Genomic DNA, 17,010 nt, shown 5'->3' on the forward strand with positions numbered 1-17,010 from the left:
ATAATTATTTTTTTCCTAATAGTACATAACTTAATTGTATAATATAAGCATGTTATTTTTATTCGTTTTACAAAAATAAGCCCAAACATTATTTTTAAAAGAGCTTAATTTACGAATGAAAGTGGGTCTAAACCTGGACCCGGAACCGGTTAACGGAATTTTGTAGAACCAGAAACCGGACCGGTATATAGGAACTGGTTCCGGTTCGGTTCCAGATAAGGTATCGGGTAAAGCGGGTTTAGAACCGGAATACCCGGAAACATCAAAGTGGGTAAGGTGGAACCGGATAAAATGGGTTTAGAACCGGAAAACCGGGAAAAACCAGAATTTTGCTAATTACCTCAATCACGAGGTTTCCAGAAAACTCATTGACTCATCAAAGATGCAATCGTCTCCAACTTCTATTATTTTAAACTAGGCGAATCCCCGCGCGTTGCGCGAGAATAGAATTATATAGTTAAAATAATAATTTTTATCAAATTATTATTTGATATTTCTACTTTGAAACAAAATGTTAGTAGTAAAGCAAACATATAGTTAACATATTAGTTTTATTAAACATTATAGTTTAATTTTTAAGTCATTGTGATATATATAATTATTTGATAATTTTATAAACCGTTTAAAATAGTGTAAATTATATATCAAATGAATGATAATATAACGGGTAACAAAACATATGAACAAAACATATGAACTGAAACTTTTAGTAACATAAAAATAGAAAAACATCTATTATAACATTTGTATTAAAAAAAAAAATATATATATATATATATATATATATATATATATATATATATATATATATAACGAATAATAAAAAATATGAAAAATAAACATTATAACTTTTAATAACATAAAACACTAAAACATCTATTATAACACTTATATTAACTCTTCATATTTAAATCACAAATCTCTTCAAATACATTAATGTTTTTAATGAGCAAAACTTTACAACCTTATAAAAGAAAAGAAAATAAAAAGTTATTAGTGATTACTAATTAATAATCATAAGTTAAAAACTCATGAGTTGTAACTAATAAATATACATAAATTAGAAAACTCTTGAGTTGTAGTGTGAGTTTCAAATGAATGCGGTACTTGGAAATGTATTATTATTATTATTATTATTATTATTATTATTATTATTATTATTATTATTATATTCGTGTAAATAATTGGTTTTGATGCATCATTTTAATCCGTTCAATTATTAAACATAAAGATATTCAATTTTAAATTTATAACATACATAGGTGTTTATACATGTTAAACAAATCACATATAATATGTATAATTTTGTAAATGTCATACGTAATTTTTGTCGTAGTAATATGGATAAATTACTTTCATATGAAGAACATATCATGATAAGTCTATCATAATTACATATCAAATGTTCAAAATTATGTTATCTTTTAAATATGTTGTGTAGGATAACCCTACAAAAAAATAATAGAAAATAAACATAATCAAAATAGAAAAACTACAATCAAATAAATAAGAGCATTTGGTGGTTGAATATATAAATAAAGATGCTACATAAACATACATTTAAATTAAAAGAAAAAACTAACATTCGTCAACTTTGCTCAAACAAAAAAACCTATATTCATTTTATGAATCTTCTTTCTTCATTTAACACCATTCAACGATAGAAAATTAATGACAATTCTTTACTAACCTGCAATCAAAATATTTTTCTTAAAAAAGAAGAATCAGAAAGATATTCCAAGCAAAACATTGATGTTTCGAGAGTCATATTCAAGATTGAGTAATACACACAAATCACATATAAAGATTAAATCAGAAACTGAATATAAAGAAAGAATAGAAAAGTTTCATTTGTTTTGGTTGAAAGAAAAAATCATATTACAATTACCATCGATGCGACATAACCTATTTCTTCAAATCATCATATTTGGATCGTCAATGCTTCAACTATATGAAAATTTTTGAATCACAATATCTTCAAATCCTTCTTACATCTAAGATTTTATATAACACAAAAGACACAAAATATTAGTCTTTTTATAGTAATTTTTTTCACTAAATGCTAATTAAACATAATATAAGTTATAAAACTTTTGAGTGTTAAATCATAATTAAGAAAACTTTGGAGTTGCATTAGTTAAAAAAGGGGTTTCAAATGAATGTGGTTTGAGAAAGTTAAAAAATGGGGTTTCAAATGCATGAGATTCAAGAAAAAAATGCTAGCTTTATAAGTATGTATGATTTAATTATAATAATTAGTTTAATTGAGTTTTAGCATTCCAGATTTCAAATCTTTAGTTCTTTATGTGATTGAGATAAATAGGTGGCCCCATGCGATTCATACAAGGATTTCACTTTTGGAAGTTATGGTGAGTTTGGTGGTATTCCCTTTAGGATTGTCCAATTCATATATGTTAAGCATATGATGGTATTTCAAGATTTGTCCGTTAACCTTGAAACTGGGAATCCACGCAAAGGGTCAGCCCAAGGGCCGGACGAACTGGGCCTCTACCCAGGGCAACAATATTGGTCAGGGCATCATATTTTTTCCAACTCTTAAAGGTATATGTCATTCGGTCCATAATTTTATCCATAAAAGTAGTCCAACAGGAAGGGTACACGATCCGAAACGTGAAACTAGTGAGAAGTGGCAATATTCCTCGACTAGCTAAAATACTTATGCCTCTTGGATGAAGACGGGGAGACTAACCGACTAGGAGAACTACCGAGGAGTCGTTGAGGTTTTTTGAATCTATCTTTTATATACCGAGGAGTCAGGGATCGAACATTTTCTTCCACGCAAAAAACACGCATGCTAATTTCATGTTATTTCTTTCATAAAGAGGGGAGGTATTATGATTCTTTCTTTGGACTTTCAAACTGAGGGTCAACGATTAGGTTTGTTCTTTACACTTATTACTATATATATATATATATATATATATATATATATATATATATATATATATATATATATATATTGCAAACAACACCGAAAGTCGCCTCTTTTTTGTTTCTTTGCTTAATTTTATGACTGATATATGTGTTTCAGTTTTCAGTTATCAGAAATAAGTTTATTTCAGTCAAGCTTTGTCCTCGAATCTCGTTATTCTTTCAGACTTTTGCCCATCTTTCTAGAGTTTTATTGTTCTAGCATAAATGAATACTCAAAATTGTTAAATTGCATTCTAAAATTTATGGAGAGAGCCAAAGAAAGGGAGAATTTTCCTTTTTTCTTGAAATTGAAGGTCAAACCTCCTAAGTTCTTCAACCTGGAGTTGGATTTTTTGCCCTTTGCTTGTAAGTCGAATTTAACCAATGAGAATATGACCAAGCTTGCCCTTTGGTTGGAAAGACGAAGCTGCCCTTTTATGTTAATCCAACTTTTTTTAGGCTTTCACTTTGTATCTCACTTTAATGATGTGGTGGTGCTGATTAATTCATTGATATTCCTTATAGATTTTTGATAAACTGATTCACAATTCTAATAATTTATTGAGATTCACTTTTTCTCTATCTCACTTTGCTTTAGTTTAATGATGTGGTGTTGCTAATTAATTTATTGATATTCCTTATAGATTTTTGATAATCCAATTCACAATTCTAATAATTTGTTGATAATTGAAATAATCAAAAAATTACATTACAACAAAAGTTAAATTCTGCTATACATGTTAAGTCCAGTAGTTTGCTAAAAAGATCAGTAAACTACATTGACTTTTTGTTACTTTAAGATGGAATAATGTTTGATTTTCAATCAGAATATTATAAAAAAGCATAACATTTGCGTTTATATAATTTCATAAATGCATATTAGAATTATCTTTTTGTTTGATATATCTTTGAAATAGAATTTTTGTTTATGATTTTGTTAAATGGCATATTGGGAGCATTTATGAAATTAGACAAATGCAAATGATATCAAACTGAAGATTCTATGTTTGAAATGGAATGCTTAAAATCTTTGAAATGGAATTATTATCTCTAAACTGAAGATTCTATGTATTTTGCTTTAGTATGTTTTAATCCTTTTTTTATTAACAATATATTTTGCTCTTTTCGATTTGATTTTAAAATGGTTGGACACTAACTTTGAAATGGAACTATTATCTATAAACCGAAGATTCTAAGCCTTAAGCTTCAGTATGTTTTAAGCTTTCTTTTTATTGGCATTTTAGTTGGTGCTCCTCGTTATGGAACTTTGGACAAGTATATGCATTTTAAATAAATTTATAAGTAATTCATATCATTATATCATGCGTGTATTAGTTGTTAAACATGGGGCATCATTAAGTCATTTTGCCTGAGGCATTACAAACCTTTGGACTGGTCCTGTCCATGCAAGGACACATTTGCCACATAATCTAATTTACTCATTTGTCACATAATCTTTCAACCGTTCTAAAGAAAATTATTGAAACAAAAAATTACAACTAAGTAAATCTCAATCATACATTGAACCAACCATGTCCAAATAATTTTTGTAAAATTTATATGAAAAGAATATAACTAGTCGTTAATATCTATCCGACTTTTTCCATTTCTATTTTGGGTGCGTGTCGCGTCTTCCAACTCTAATATATACCGGAAAAAAAAGTAATGTGAAAGTGAGTATATAACCAATGTTTTGTTATTATATAATAAAATGAATTTGTTTGTTACCTTTAGTCGTGTCATCATCTTTAAAAATGTCTTCGATGTTATCAACAATCTGCTTCTTTGATTTCCTTACCCAATCTTGGGTGCAAACCAAGACATCTATTATAGGTGCGGATAAGTTTGTTTGGTAAGTATCAATTATGTGACCGCTTGTACTAAAAGCGGACTCAAATGTCACGGTAGATATTTGAATGCCCAAAAGATCTAATAACATAAACATATAATATTAAATTATACTACCTTATAATAAAATCTACAAGTAATTAAAATTATACCTTTTGCCATCCGCGAGAGAATTAGGTAACGAGATGTGTTATTTTTCCACCAAACTAGTATGTCAAAGTCTTTAACACCTTGGGTTTGTCCTTCGTTCAAGTACCGTGTTAACTCCGTTTCCTTAGAAGCCAATGGGTTCGCCGATTGAACAAAATAGTCGCCCAAAAAGTCGTCATTGTCATTAATATGCACGACATCTTGACTACCACGGGTTTCAGATGGTACGTTAGAGTCGGTATTGTACTCATTATAAAAGTTTTCAAACCTCTTTTCAATATCATTTGTTAAAGACTTAGCCTTTGCAGTAATATCTAATTCGGAAAGGGGATTATTTTCTGGCATCTTGTACTTGATCAATGTTTCAAAAGCATGTCTAAGAAATTCTCTCTTCATTCGCGGATCCAAGATAGTCGCAAAGTACATGTAGTCGTTCAATTTTTCAAAGTCGCCCCAATACTTCTCATATCTGTCTATCATATCCTTCCCAATTGAAGAAAATGGTTTGTTTTTCGACCATACCCGTATATGCTTGTAAACGCCGCATATTTCCCCAAAAAACCGATTTGCCATCGGTTTTGAAGTCGTTGACTGTTTTGACCTTGAACTTCTCAAGAAAGGAGATCATTGCTCGACAAGTTACAAAATATTCACACACGGGGGTTACCACATCTCGTGCAAATGAACGATCTATCAAAAAAATTAGAAAGAAAAAAAAAGATTTCATATACCATTTTTGGAAGGTTGTAAGTGACTAAATACAAATGCAAATAAGGTGTTTATGGAGTCTATAACTATTGTCAAACAATAAATTATATTATGAAAAAAAATCAGCCCCAACGGACTTATAACGAATTAGATATGATAGTTTAAAACTAACTAAAAATTCAACAACAATGCTCTAACAAAAAAAACATAACTGATACCTCATTTTTGGAGGGTTGTAAGTGACTAAATACAAATGCAAATAAGGTGTTTTGGAGTCTATAACTACAACTATTTCCAAACAATGAACTACATTTAAAAAATAAATCAGTCCAAACGGACTTATAACAAAGTAGATATGACAGTTTAAAACTAACAAAAAATTCAGCAACAATGTTGTAACAGAAAAAAAAAAAAAAAAAAAAAAAAAAAAAAAAAAAAAAAAAAAAAAAAAAAAAAAAAAAAAACCTAGTATCTCATTTTTGGAGGGCTGTGATTGACTCAATACATATGCAAATAAGGTGTTTTTGGAGTCTATCTCTATTGTAAAACAATGAATTACATTTAAAAAAAAAATCAGCCCGAACGGACTTATAACGAAGTAGATATGACAGTTTAAATCTAACGAAAAATTCAGCAACAATTCAGAAAATAAAAAAAAATAAAAAAAAGCTATAGAATAGAATAAGAAATTACCTTCCATGTCATACTCGTAGAAAGCTTTTTCTAAATCCACCGCGATCTTCAATAAGTCGTAGGTTGACTTCCAACGAGTGAGACAATCACAAAAACTTGGTTGATTCCATCCCAACGGCTTTCATGCACTTTTTACATGGGGCAATCCTTTTTGTGGACTTTCTAACATATCTTACCACATTTTGCAAACATTTAACACTCTCATCTATTTATTCATCCCATCTTTCACAATTAGATTGATAATGTGTGTCATACACCTAATGTGAAAGTGTTTTCCTTCATTGTATAAGTTTGGTAATTTGTTTTTTAGAAATTCTATTGTCTTGTCATTAGAACTTGCATTATCAACCGTGCAAGTCATGACATTCTTGATACCCCACCCTTGAATACATTTCAACACTTCTTGCCCGATATCTTCCCCCCGTTGACTATCTAATTCTTTAAAGTTGATTATTCGTTTGTGTATCTCCCAATTATCATCGATAAAGTGTGCGGTAATGACAATATAATGCACCATTTTACTCGGACTTGTCCAACAATCGGTGGTCAAATGAACCGTGTTAAGGGGATTACATAACAATGTTACCAACTTTTTTTTTCTTCTAGATAATAAAGGGACACGTTTTTTGAAATTGTTGTTCGACAAGGTACAACCACCTTCCCGTTTAGTGCATTTGTGTATTCAGTAAAGGTCTCATTTTCTACAAACTTAAAAGGTAGACCACCCACTACAAACAAATTCAACATAGCCTTTTTAATTCGCTTGTCGTCATGTTTCCAAGTGCTTACACTACCCTCCCCCGATGGTTCTTTTTTAAATTGTAATGTTGGTTGCTTTTCCAAATTGTCGGGGTTTTACTTACAATTTTTCACATGCTTATTTATGCTAGATGTACCAGTATTATTTCTTTCGGATTTGAGAACCCTCTCGCACCATTTGCACTTTCCATGGCAAACTCCATCAATAAAAATCTTCTCAAACGATTTCCAACAATCGGCCCTTGTTTTCCCTACTCTTTTTCTCTTTTGTGTTGGTTCCTCATTGATTTCTTGTTGAGTGTTGTCAACAAACACCTCATCATCAAGCTACAATAGATAATAATAAAAATACAATAACACAACTTAATTCATAAACTTGACCTATAATACATGACAATTAACTCTCATCCATACTTCAACCACAAAAATTAACAAAACTTGATTCATAAATTTGACCTACAATACATGACAATTAAGATTATGTCTATTAAGTAAATAGTCCAGTAGTCACTTATGTATATTGATTGTTTTGGAATCAAGAATATTCTAAATGGGATTCTTTAAAGAAAAAATGTAAAATGACATTGAAAGTATTAAGCCATCTCTAAGGCTTAAGGGAGTGTAGTGCGGTTTAGGCCGCACTCAATGCCACATAGGCAGTAACACCATCTTCCCTGTGCGGTTTGGCCGCACCACTCCCAAAAATTGCCGCACCCTCCTTCTTCTCTCTCTTTATTTATGTGTCTTTCTCTCTCTTCTCCTTTCTCTCACCTCTCTCTTTCTCTACCATGGTTTCCACTCCCTAGATGTGGTAAAGAACCACACTTTGTGTGGTAAAAATGATGTGGCTCCTACATGTCAAAGGAGGGAGTGTGGTTCCTGTGGCACCACTCCCTCCAGCCTAAGGATCTCTTTTGTTAGTTACTCATTGATAAGCATATGTAACGTGTTTTTTCTACTTTTTTTTTTCTTTTCTATGGATTCAAGAAAGAAAAGTTGCATTTTGTGCACAAAATCAAGATCGGGACTTAATTCATTTGAATGGGATGAAATAACCATTTTGCCCTTTTAACATTCCACATTCCTGGACAAGGCTGCGATTGAAACACAAATATCACAATAGTTGATTCCATTACATAACATAATATTTGAATATTAACATTAATCTTGAAACACAATAGAAAAACACAAACTTCATAACATATGAAATCAAAATTCTTGACAACTTACTTATGTATCTTCATTGTTATCTATCCAATTGTCCACCATTATTCTTTAATTGAGTGTAGGAGATTGATTTGAAGTTCAATTGGGAATGAATGGAAGAAAAAATAAAACGAGATGAATGTTGTCGATCACACAGATGAGAAATGTTGTTGTCGTCGATCACAGATAAGGGCCAAAAAAACGAGAGTCGTTGACGTCGATCCCAGAGAAGGGAAAAAAACGAGATTGAATGTATTTGATGATTATCACAACATATGAGGATCCTTCTGATGTCGAGCAGAGAAAAGAGAGTCGTCAAGCAACAGAAAAGAGAGTTGTCGAATGTCGATCACAACAGATAACCCTTTAATTCCTTCAGCTTCGGTTCTTTGACCCTATACCGGTTCCTTGGCCCACTAAACCCGGTTTTGGTTATTTAAACATATACGGTTCAAAAGCCCGGATTACTCGGACCCGTACCTGAAATACCCGGATAAGAGTAATTTTGGAACCCAATACCCGGACCATTTAAGCATTTTCCGGTTATACCGGTTCTGGTTCCGGTCCGGTTTTCCAGTTCTATAACTCGTCCCTAAGCTAATCAAAATACTTTTTTATTTTATAAGCTCTTAAACTCGTAAGAGCTTAAGCCCAAAAAAATAAGCTTATACAAAAGCCACTTTAATCTCATTAGCTAACCCAAACACTAATTCTTTTGTAAGCCCAAAGCTAAAAAACCTTTAAAAATAAGCTCAAACCCCCTGCATCCAATGTGTGATTCATGTAATTGAACATGTTTCCTCTTACGTTTGTGCTTCGTAGATGCAATATGGTTAAAATTAAAAAGCAAGAATGTGCAAATAGAATGTATATCAGTTTAGTTATGGTTTAAAATGAGAAATAAATCACAAATTCCACGCGCAAATCAAATATTACAAGCATAGCTTCCAACGTGCTTCTTTCCACATCCATAACAAAAATGATTGCCACATCTGCAATAATTAAGAGACCAGTGATCAGTAACCTGAATAATCAATCTTATTGAATGGAAACAAAAAGCAAAATCCATAATATATTAATTAACCTGCAAGAAATGCGATGACAACCGATTTGTTTTTCCACATAAAAGTTGCAGCCTGGGCATCTCTTCCATTTTTTGTTCTTGGCAAGCTGCATCAACATTAGATCCTCTGGATTTCTCTCATCCTTCTTTAGGCTCTTAAACTCTTTGCAATCCATCCCTGAATGCCATGCCACCTTACACTGCGCACAGAACAATCTGTTGCAGTTTGGGCATTCAGAAGATGTCACAGTTTCTCCGCTATCATCCACCAACATGGCTGAACAATCTTTAAACGGGCAGTAGAATTTCTGAGTAGCCAGGATCATAGACTCGCATAAAGCATCCTCCCATCTTTCAAGAACTTCTTTTGGCACTATATCTCGACAAACTTCAGGTCCTATTATCCCTTCGCACGTTGGGTCAGGACACTTCACCTTCGCGATGTTTTCTTTAATCTTCACAGATACATATTGGCTTATGCAATCAGAGCAGAACAGATGACCGCAGACCTTTGCATTTGAAAAGATTTCTGGTAGAGCTTTTGTGTCCATGCAAATGCCACAAATGCGCTCGTGTAATGTGGCTTCTTCAGCTTTCACCATTGGCTGCTTCCTCTTTAATTTATTTGGAGGTGGGGAAGTTGCAGGAATTGATGATGATGATGATGATGATGATGATGCATTACTTTTGGATGCTGAAGATATTAGGGCCTCTTGAAGTTGTAGTTCCTGGTCATCCACGTTTGCATGCAGATCTGAGAAGTATGAATCTTCTTCTACATCTATAATTTTATCTACATCTATAACGTGGTTCATAGCCATGTTCTTACGACTGATGCGCTTCTTTCTGGGCTGTAAATTTATAATTTGTATGAAATATATTATTGAATGCGTAATAACACCAAAAGATGTTACGAAACATGTAGGGTTTGTCATTTGGTATACTGAAAAGGTTTCCTTGTACAAATTCCAAGATTTCTCATTAAGCAATCAAAGCAGGGAATTTTGCAATTTCAACTTTGAAAGCATGTAATAGTTTGATAACGTCATTCAAGAGATTACTAATAGTAATGCACTTATTATTTAGAAGAATTACCTTCGCCTTCAAACAACTAACTGACTTCGGCATTTACTTTTGCTGCTATTTCCCCTGACCGTGTTTTCTAACCGTTTAATGTATCATCTGCGACGTGATTCTCGGTTAGCTTCGTAACAATCCAAATCCACGTCGTAATCCAAACCCAGATTTTAACTATATATATTCAACACGTGGTAAAACAGGTCCTTCTACTTAATGTTTTGACACTTCTCATCCTTCTTGAAACAAAATCTTTTATTATTACTACTATCTAATGATCATTGCATCAACGAAGCAGAACGTAAGAGAAACATTTTCAATTACATGATCGCCTCGAATTCAATTAAATAAGAAGTAAACAGGCTACCCTAGCAATGGTTTTGACATCAAGGCAAGGTAAGAAAGAGGAGCCAATCATTGAAGAAGAAAAAAGAACTATATCTTCCATGCATTTGTCAGTGTTACAGAATGGTTATTCCAATATTACATGAAGACACTCCTTTTTCAGTTTGCCAAACTATATTAACAAATATGAAATATACTTACGAGTTACGAGTATAAATCAGAAAGATCGAAAATCAAATAAAAAACGTACCCCTAACATAGCAGGAATATCTATTTGCAGTCTTCAAAAGTTTTCTGTATAGGTTTGAATTTTGAAACCCAGGATTTATGTATTCTATTTTCTATTCCGTTTGTTTTGGCAAATCAAACTAACATAATTTCAATTCCCCACCGAAAACGTGTATTCACAGAAAGACATACCTTTGAAGGCATCGCAACCAAAATATATACCACGATTTACCCAATCTCCGGCGCTACTGTTAACATGTTTAAGAAACCATTACAGTTAAGATCTATGGACCATTGAAAATTCAAGATCTACGGCTGATAAATAGGCTATTTTCGGGTTAATTAAAAATGAAATAAAATTAGAAAATGGTATAAAAATCCCAGAAAATGTATTTTAGGAAGTTACGTAATCTTCAATTAAATAAAGCAATCCCTGTATACTCTCCCCAAATTATCGGTGATTTTATATCTTTTAAAAATATCTTAGATTTTAACATAATAAAACCCATTTTCTCGTTTCCGAGATCACCGTAGGAATCCAAGAATCAGAAGCAAACACATTGAAGAAAAAGGAGCAAATTCATTGAAAAACAATACATTATCGTTTGTGAGTCAAAGTTGCTGAGATGAAACGTCGATTAATCATCGACTCTTCTTCACCTAAAAGATTGTTAATGTCGAAGTCGACAGGAAGAGATACGACACTCTAAATATTCTTCTTTGGTTTTAAGTTTCCCTTTTTATAGTGATATAATCGGTGATTACAAAGGGTAAAAAACGATTTCAATCAACTTCTTAAAGAAAAATAAAATTACGTGCGTATTTTTCTTTAATCAAATGAAATGTTAAACAATAAATGAAGTCGATGTGTTCATGTATAGTCGATAATCAAAATTAGGTCAACCAGTTATGATTTTGAGTAAGACACTTACCAAAAGATATATACATAATCACTACATTCTTTACCCTTTCTGTTCGGAAACAACAAACCCACATTCTTCAATTTTCAACTTAACCAAAATAAGACACTAGTAATTTTGGTAGATTGGACGAACGGAATCCCAATATGCAGTATATAACAAATCTTCTCGATAAACACTATTGTATTTTTCATATTTTTTATATTTGTTTTTATGTTCATTTTAATTTTCAATAATGATTAAAGTTACTGGTATACTGTATTAGATGTGAGACTCATGTATTACATGTGTTTATTTTAAAAAAAAATATATAAAATTTTAATAATTTGAAAAGTTTGAATTTATAAGAAAAATGAAAAAAAGTTTGAATTATTAAAATTAATAAGGTTTAATGTATTGAATACATTACATATATAAACCCTTTCGAATAAATACTTTACATATATATTACCATACCTATTAAATGTGAAATTTTAATTTAATAAAATAAAAAATACAATAAAATGACAAGTGGAAAAAAAAATTCAAAAATTTTAAAAATGACATGTGTCCAAATGAAGTAAAATAGGAAATGTGACAAAAAAAATTTATTTATTAGAAAGGATTTTGTTTGTTATATTTATTTTCAACTGCAAAATTATGATTGATTCAACCTATAACAGAATATCATTCTATGCTTTGTATTTTTATAATCATAATTATGATTGATTCAAACATATGATTTTATATGTGATTATGCCTATATGCTTAATTTGTTTTTAATGGTGAACCTTTTTATGACTTTATACGTGATTATTTTTATTATATCTACCCTAATAAATAAGAATGATTTTGTCACATGTTCTTCTCTCATTCAATTTGCCACATGTCATTTTGTCATAATTTAAAGATATATTTATTTTCCACTTGTCATTTATTTCATTTTCCATATCTAATATATTATTAATTAGTTTCCATAAATTAAACCTACCATAATGATATTAATTTCAAATTTTAAATTTTAAATTTCAATTTCAATTTCAAATAAATTTACAGTTTAAACCTTTGTTTTTAACATTTTGTTATAATTAACATGTTTAGTATACGGGTCTGATAACTAAACAATAATTTTAATTTATTTATTTTTTGCATGCTTTTTTCTCATAATTTTTATTTATTTCAAATTTCGAATTCAAATAAATTTCTCATTTAATCATTTTTATTTAACATCTTGTTTTAATCAACCCGTAAAATATACGGGTTTCACAACTAGTTATTGTAGTAAGAAAGAAAAGTGAGTGGATTTTTAAGAAAACAACTTTTACGAAGTTCACCAAGGACTCTTCGAATCCTGTTTTAATTAATATCTCAATTGAAGACTATGAATCACTACAAAACAAGTAGGAACCCAATAGGAAAACAAAGAAAATAGAAGGTTCAATCTCTAATAGGAATTCAAACATATGTACATTACAAGTTTCAATTCATTTTCTTTGTTTTTTGATGCTAAAGGTAACAATATAATCATTTATATAGAGTTATTTTTAACTATTTTTATTGTAAGTTATTTTAAGCTACTTATTTGAAAACTCACTACAAAAAATATGTCATTTAGTGGCACACAAAAAGTGCCACTAAAAACCCAAAAAAATGTCACTAAAGGTTTCTCACAGAATCAGCAGCACACATAATAAATGCCACTAGAAGTGCTCCCGCTAAAACCTTTTAGTGACACTTATTGTTTTTGCCGCTGCAGTTTTTAGGTTTTTAGTGACACTTTTTTATTTGTCACAATAAAAGAATAGTTTTTTGTGGCACATATTTTGTGCCACTAAATACTTATTTCATTCAATTATTGATGCTGCTTTTGGTTACACATTTTAATATTTGAGGCATTTTTTTATCTGCTACAATACAATAAAATATTTTTATAACCCATTATAACCCTTCATATCCTTTTAAACACATTCTACATTCTTGCTAGACTCCTATCATTAATATCAATAGATTTAACCTTCCAAAATAACAATATTAGTATTAATCTAATATGTAATTTTCAAATACTTTTGTGAAAAATAAACTAGTCAAAATATGATATTTATATTATGGAAATGGTTATCTTCTAGAATACATTCATGATTCTGAAATGTGTACAAAAACAAGCACATAGAGTTATGCGTAATTTTAAACATGACATGCATGGAAGATGTGTTGAACTGGAAGTGCTTCCCTAGTAACTGTCTTCATCAGTTTTTGACTTCGAAGGCAATAATGTAGGTAATTTGTCAACACCTGCCCATTTGAATAATTTATAAGAGGGTATAACAGTAATTTTACTTTTACTCCAAAACGAATGAAATCATTTTGGTTACCTGAGACAAAGAACTGTTTAAAGTTGCCCTCTGTAGCTAAAGTGTAATTTATCTTCGGCAATCAACCCCTGTACCATAATCAAAGTAGAGAAAATGACTAAATGGCCCATATATTTTCTACATATTTACAGAGTTAACATTAAGGCAAAAAAAAGTTCACATACTTTAGTATCAATTTTTGCTGATTCCATAGTAATATTGACATCAGCCATTATCTGGACAATTTCTAGAAGCAATCCAGGTCTATCTTCTATCTCTACGCATAAAGCTAAAAAAACACACATTACAAAGTATAAAATATTCAACTTGACATGCATGAAAATTGTGAAAATGCAAAAAAGTTTTTTTTGGTATTTGAAAAATTACTCTAAAATAAAATGCATAGTTTCTAACCTTCTTTCACGCCCAGCATCTTTGATGTGTATAAGAGTCTATATTTGTATCAAGCTGCCATCAAGATATAAAATGTTAATTGACATGATATAACCAATAAATCAATTGTAAGGGAAGAGTTTAATTAATCTTTATAAAATTTGTATGACAACAAATAACTCTATTAAGATGTCCAACCTAAAATATGATCATAGATTTTTATGAACATGTTCCATAGAACATAGGTTAATCACAATTTTATGTAGCTTAGTGTAGGTAGGTTACATGAGGAAGACATCTAATCTAACCCTTTGACAGTGTGACCAAAAAACATGACATTTGTTTCTGTGCCTCATTAACATAGGATTTCCCAAAAAAATCAAAATATAGGTGGTTAATGTTTTTAAAAAAATAATAAAATATACCTTTCCATGTTAGTAGACCAATTTCAAATGCTTTCGGAAATTCTACAGACTTTTTCTTAATCCTTAAATAAAAAATAAAAGATATCACAATCTACAAAGTGAAAAAATATACAAATTTTTTTAAAAAAAAAAATATTACCTGTTGGTTCTCACTCATGGATATGCCACGAATCAAGTCAAACACAATGGAGAATGTTTAGGCATTAAAGAAAAAGGCTTCTCCATTGCAACCAGGCAAAGCACCTGCATTTGTAACAAACTCTAAATTTTTTATTTTATACAAATATAAAAATAAGAAATCTAATGTAGTAGTAATATATTCCTATTACCTGTAGTAAATGATTCTGAAGGATGTCCCTGATAATTCTGATAAACAAAGCAAAAACATATCAATAACTGCAATTAAGAATCTTTATGACACAATAACAACACCATTCAAAGCACCCGTATTCTCTGAAATATCCACCATGACCTTCAGTCCCAAAATCCTCTTTAAATATAATTTGAAAAAGAATAAGCATATGACTTATTACTTAAAGAAGATTGGGATTTTATCAAATTTCTAAATCAACATACTTCGAGCAAGAAAGAATGGACATCTATAGTCAAATATAAGGTGTAAAGTATACTGAACTAATAAAGATCATCACCAGTACACTTGAAATGTTGCCATGGTTCCATAGTGGCAAGATAAAAGCGAATTGCAAATCAAAGTACAACTGCTCAGAATGTAAGTTGTAACTAAAGGAAAGTGGTCAGATCAAGTGGAATATATGCATTGATCAAACCGAAATCAACATTTAAAAAGAAAACTTGTAAGGTTAGATTGAAATTATGCACTGGTTAGTTATATACTTCGATGCAGATTAATGTCTGATTGTTCATGATTCTCATATAAAAAGTTCAATTGATTGAAGAAAGGAAGAAATAAAATCTTACATCGTTGGGAATGACAACATGAAGCATTTTGATTTTGTAAATATTTGGATTAACAATTCTCCATCGAAGTCATCTGAAATGAACCCTAGTTTTCCTTTTGAAGCTATGAAATTTGTTTTTGTTTTTGTTTTTGTTTATATGAACATTACTAGCTTTAATGCTATGAAATCGAATAGTTCCTCCGATAAGTAGTATTCAGATTCATAATCCAAAATTTGTTGAATCAATTTCATCGATTACAACTTTAATCATATAATGCACAAATCATGTATAACATAATCGAAACAATAACCCTAATAAAGGTGGAAAACCGATGATAATTTACCTTTGGACTGCCGGAGATGACTTCAAGGGTATATTGACCTATTCTCTTTGCAAATCAGTGATCAGTTCGTGTTTTCCTATAAATCGCACACTCAATAGTAGGGATATGGCGATATGGACAACAACGGCGACGTGATGCGGCAACGACGAAATGGAGGACGACGATGTGATGGTTAGCTGAGATGAAGGTAGGTGATGATCGTACGCTCAAATATCATTGTTAGCGGGATGACTTTTTAGGGGCGTATTAGCAGGCAGACCTAGAGGAAAATGAACAAAGTTAATGATTCAATAATCAATAATATATATATATATATATATATATATATATAATATATGATAATGGACTCGAAATTAAAGACTTAAGTGGATTGAAGTCAAAATTGAATTAAATATCATTATATAATAAATTTATGTATAATATCCTCAAATACAACAAAAGAGCTTTTAATTGGAATGGTCTTGTTCCCGATATGGTTAATGTAACACATCAACCTCAAAAGGATTCCTACACAGCCAACAGGACAAATATAAAAAATATTCAAAAGATGGATCGTAGTTGTAATTTCAGTAAAGATTAGAGATCATTTTGTAATTTACTTTTATTACTATAAAACTACATTATGCGATATATTTTTAATAAAACAACACTTTTAGTGGCATTTTAA

The 17,010-nt window shown here is 30.6% G+C and overlaps 1 protein-coding gene and 1 long non-coding RNA gene across 4 annotated transcripts; both read right to left on the bottom strand.

Annotated features, from left to right (window-relative positions):
• Positions 1 to 9,106: 9,106 nt before the first annotated feature.
• Positions 9,107 to 12,044, bottom strand: LOC111882844 (E3 ubiquitin-protein ligase RSL1). Of its 2 annotated transcripts, none has more exons than XM_042898138.2 (4): positions 11,204 to 12,044; positions 10,457 to 10,543; positions 9,383 to 10,212; positions 9,107 to 9,290 (listed from the first exon to the last, which is right to left on the bottom strand). In XM_042898138.2, exons 2-4 carry the CDS (start codon positions 10,487 to 10,489, stop codon positions 9,224 to 9,226), a joined length of 930 nt encoding a protein of 309 aa, XP_042754072.1. In that variant the 5' UTR covers positions 10,490 to 10,543; positions 11,204 to 12,044; the 3' UTR covers positions 9,107 to 9,223. The 2 variants fall into 2 exon arrangements, with proteins under 2 accessions (XP_042754072.1, XP_042754074.1); XM_042898140.2 differs by lacking the exon at positions 11,204 to 12,044 and adding an exon at positions 11,034 to 11,176.
• A 1,947-nt stretch (positions 12,045 to 13,991) lies between these two features.
• LOC111882898 (uncharacterized) lies at positions 13,992 to 16,645 on the bottom strand. 2 transcript variants are annotated; one of them, XR_002847276.3, is made up of 8 exons: positions 16,344 to 16,645; positions 15,409 to 15,445; positions 15,219 to 15,322; positions 15,080 to 15,141; positions 14,676 to 14,729; positions 14,447 to 14,550; positions 14,283 to 14,350; positions 13,992 to 14,202 (listed from the first exon to the last, which is right to left on the bottom strand). It is a non-coding gene; the product is annotated as an uncharacterized LOC111882898 (long non-coding RNA). The 2 variants fall into 2 exon arrangements; XR_002847272.3 differs by lacking the exon at positions 15,080 to 15,141 and having other exon boundaries at positions 16,344 to 16,643.
• Positions 16,646 to 17,010: the final 365 nt, after the last annotated feature.

Source organism: Lactuca sativa, chromosome 1 (genome assembly GCF_002870075.4).
Source record: "Lactuca sativa cultivar Salinas chromosome 1, Lsat_Salinas_v11, whole genome shotgun sequence".
Taxonomy (NCBI): domain Eukaryota; kingdom Viridiplantae; phylum Streptophyta; class Magnoliopsida; order Asterales; family Asteraceae; genus Lactuca; species Lactuca sativa.

Coding starts and splice junctions, on each gene's coding strand:
- LOC111882844 (XM_042898138.2), bottom strand. CDS start 10,489: ATGCCGAAGTCAGTTAGTTGTTTGAAGGCGAAG. Junction 10,213..10,456: donor TTAGTTGTTTGAAGGCGAAG/GTAATTCTTCTA, acceptor ATAAATTTACAG/CCCAGAAAGAAGCGCATCAG. Junction 9,291..9,382: donor TGTCATCGCATTTCTTGCAG/GTTAATTAATAT, acceptor TAATTATTGCAG/ATGTGGCAATCATTTTTGTT.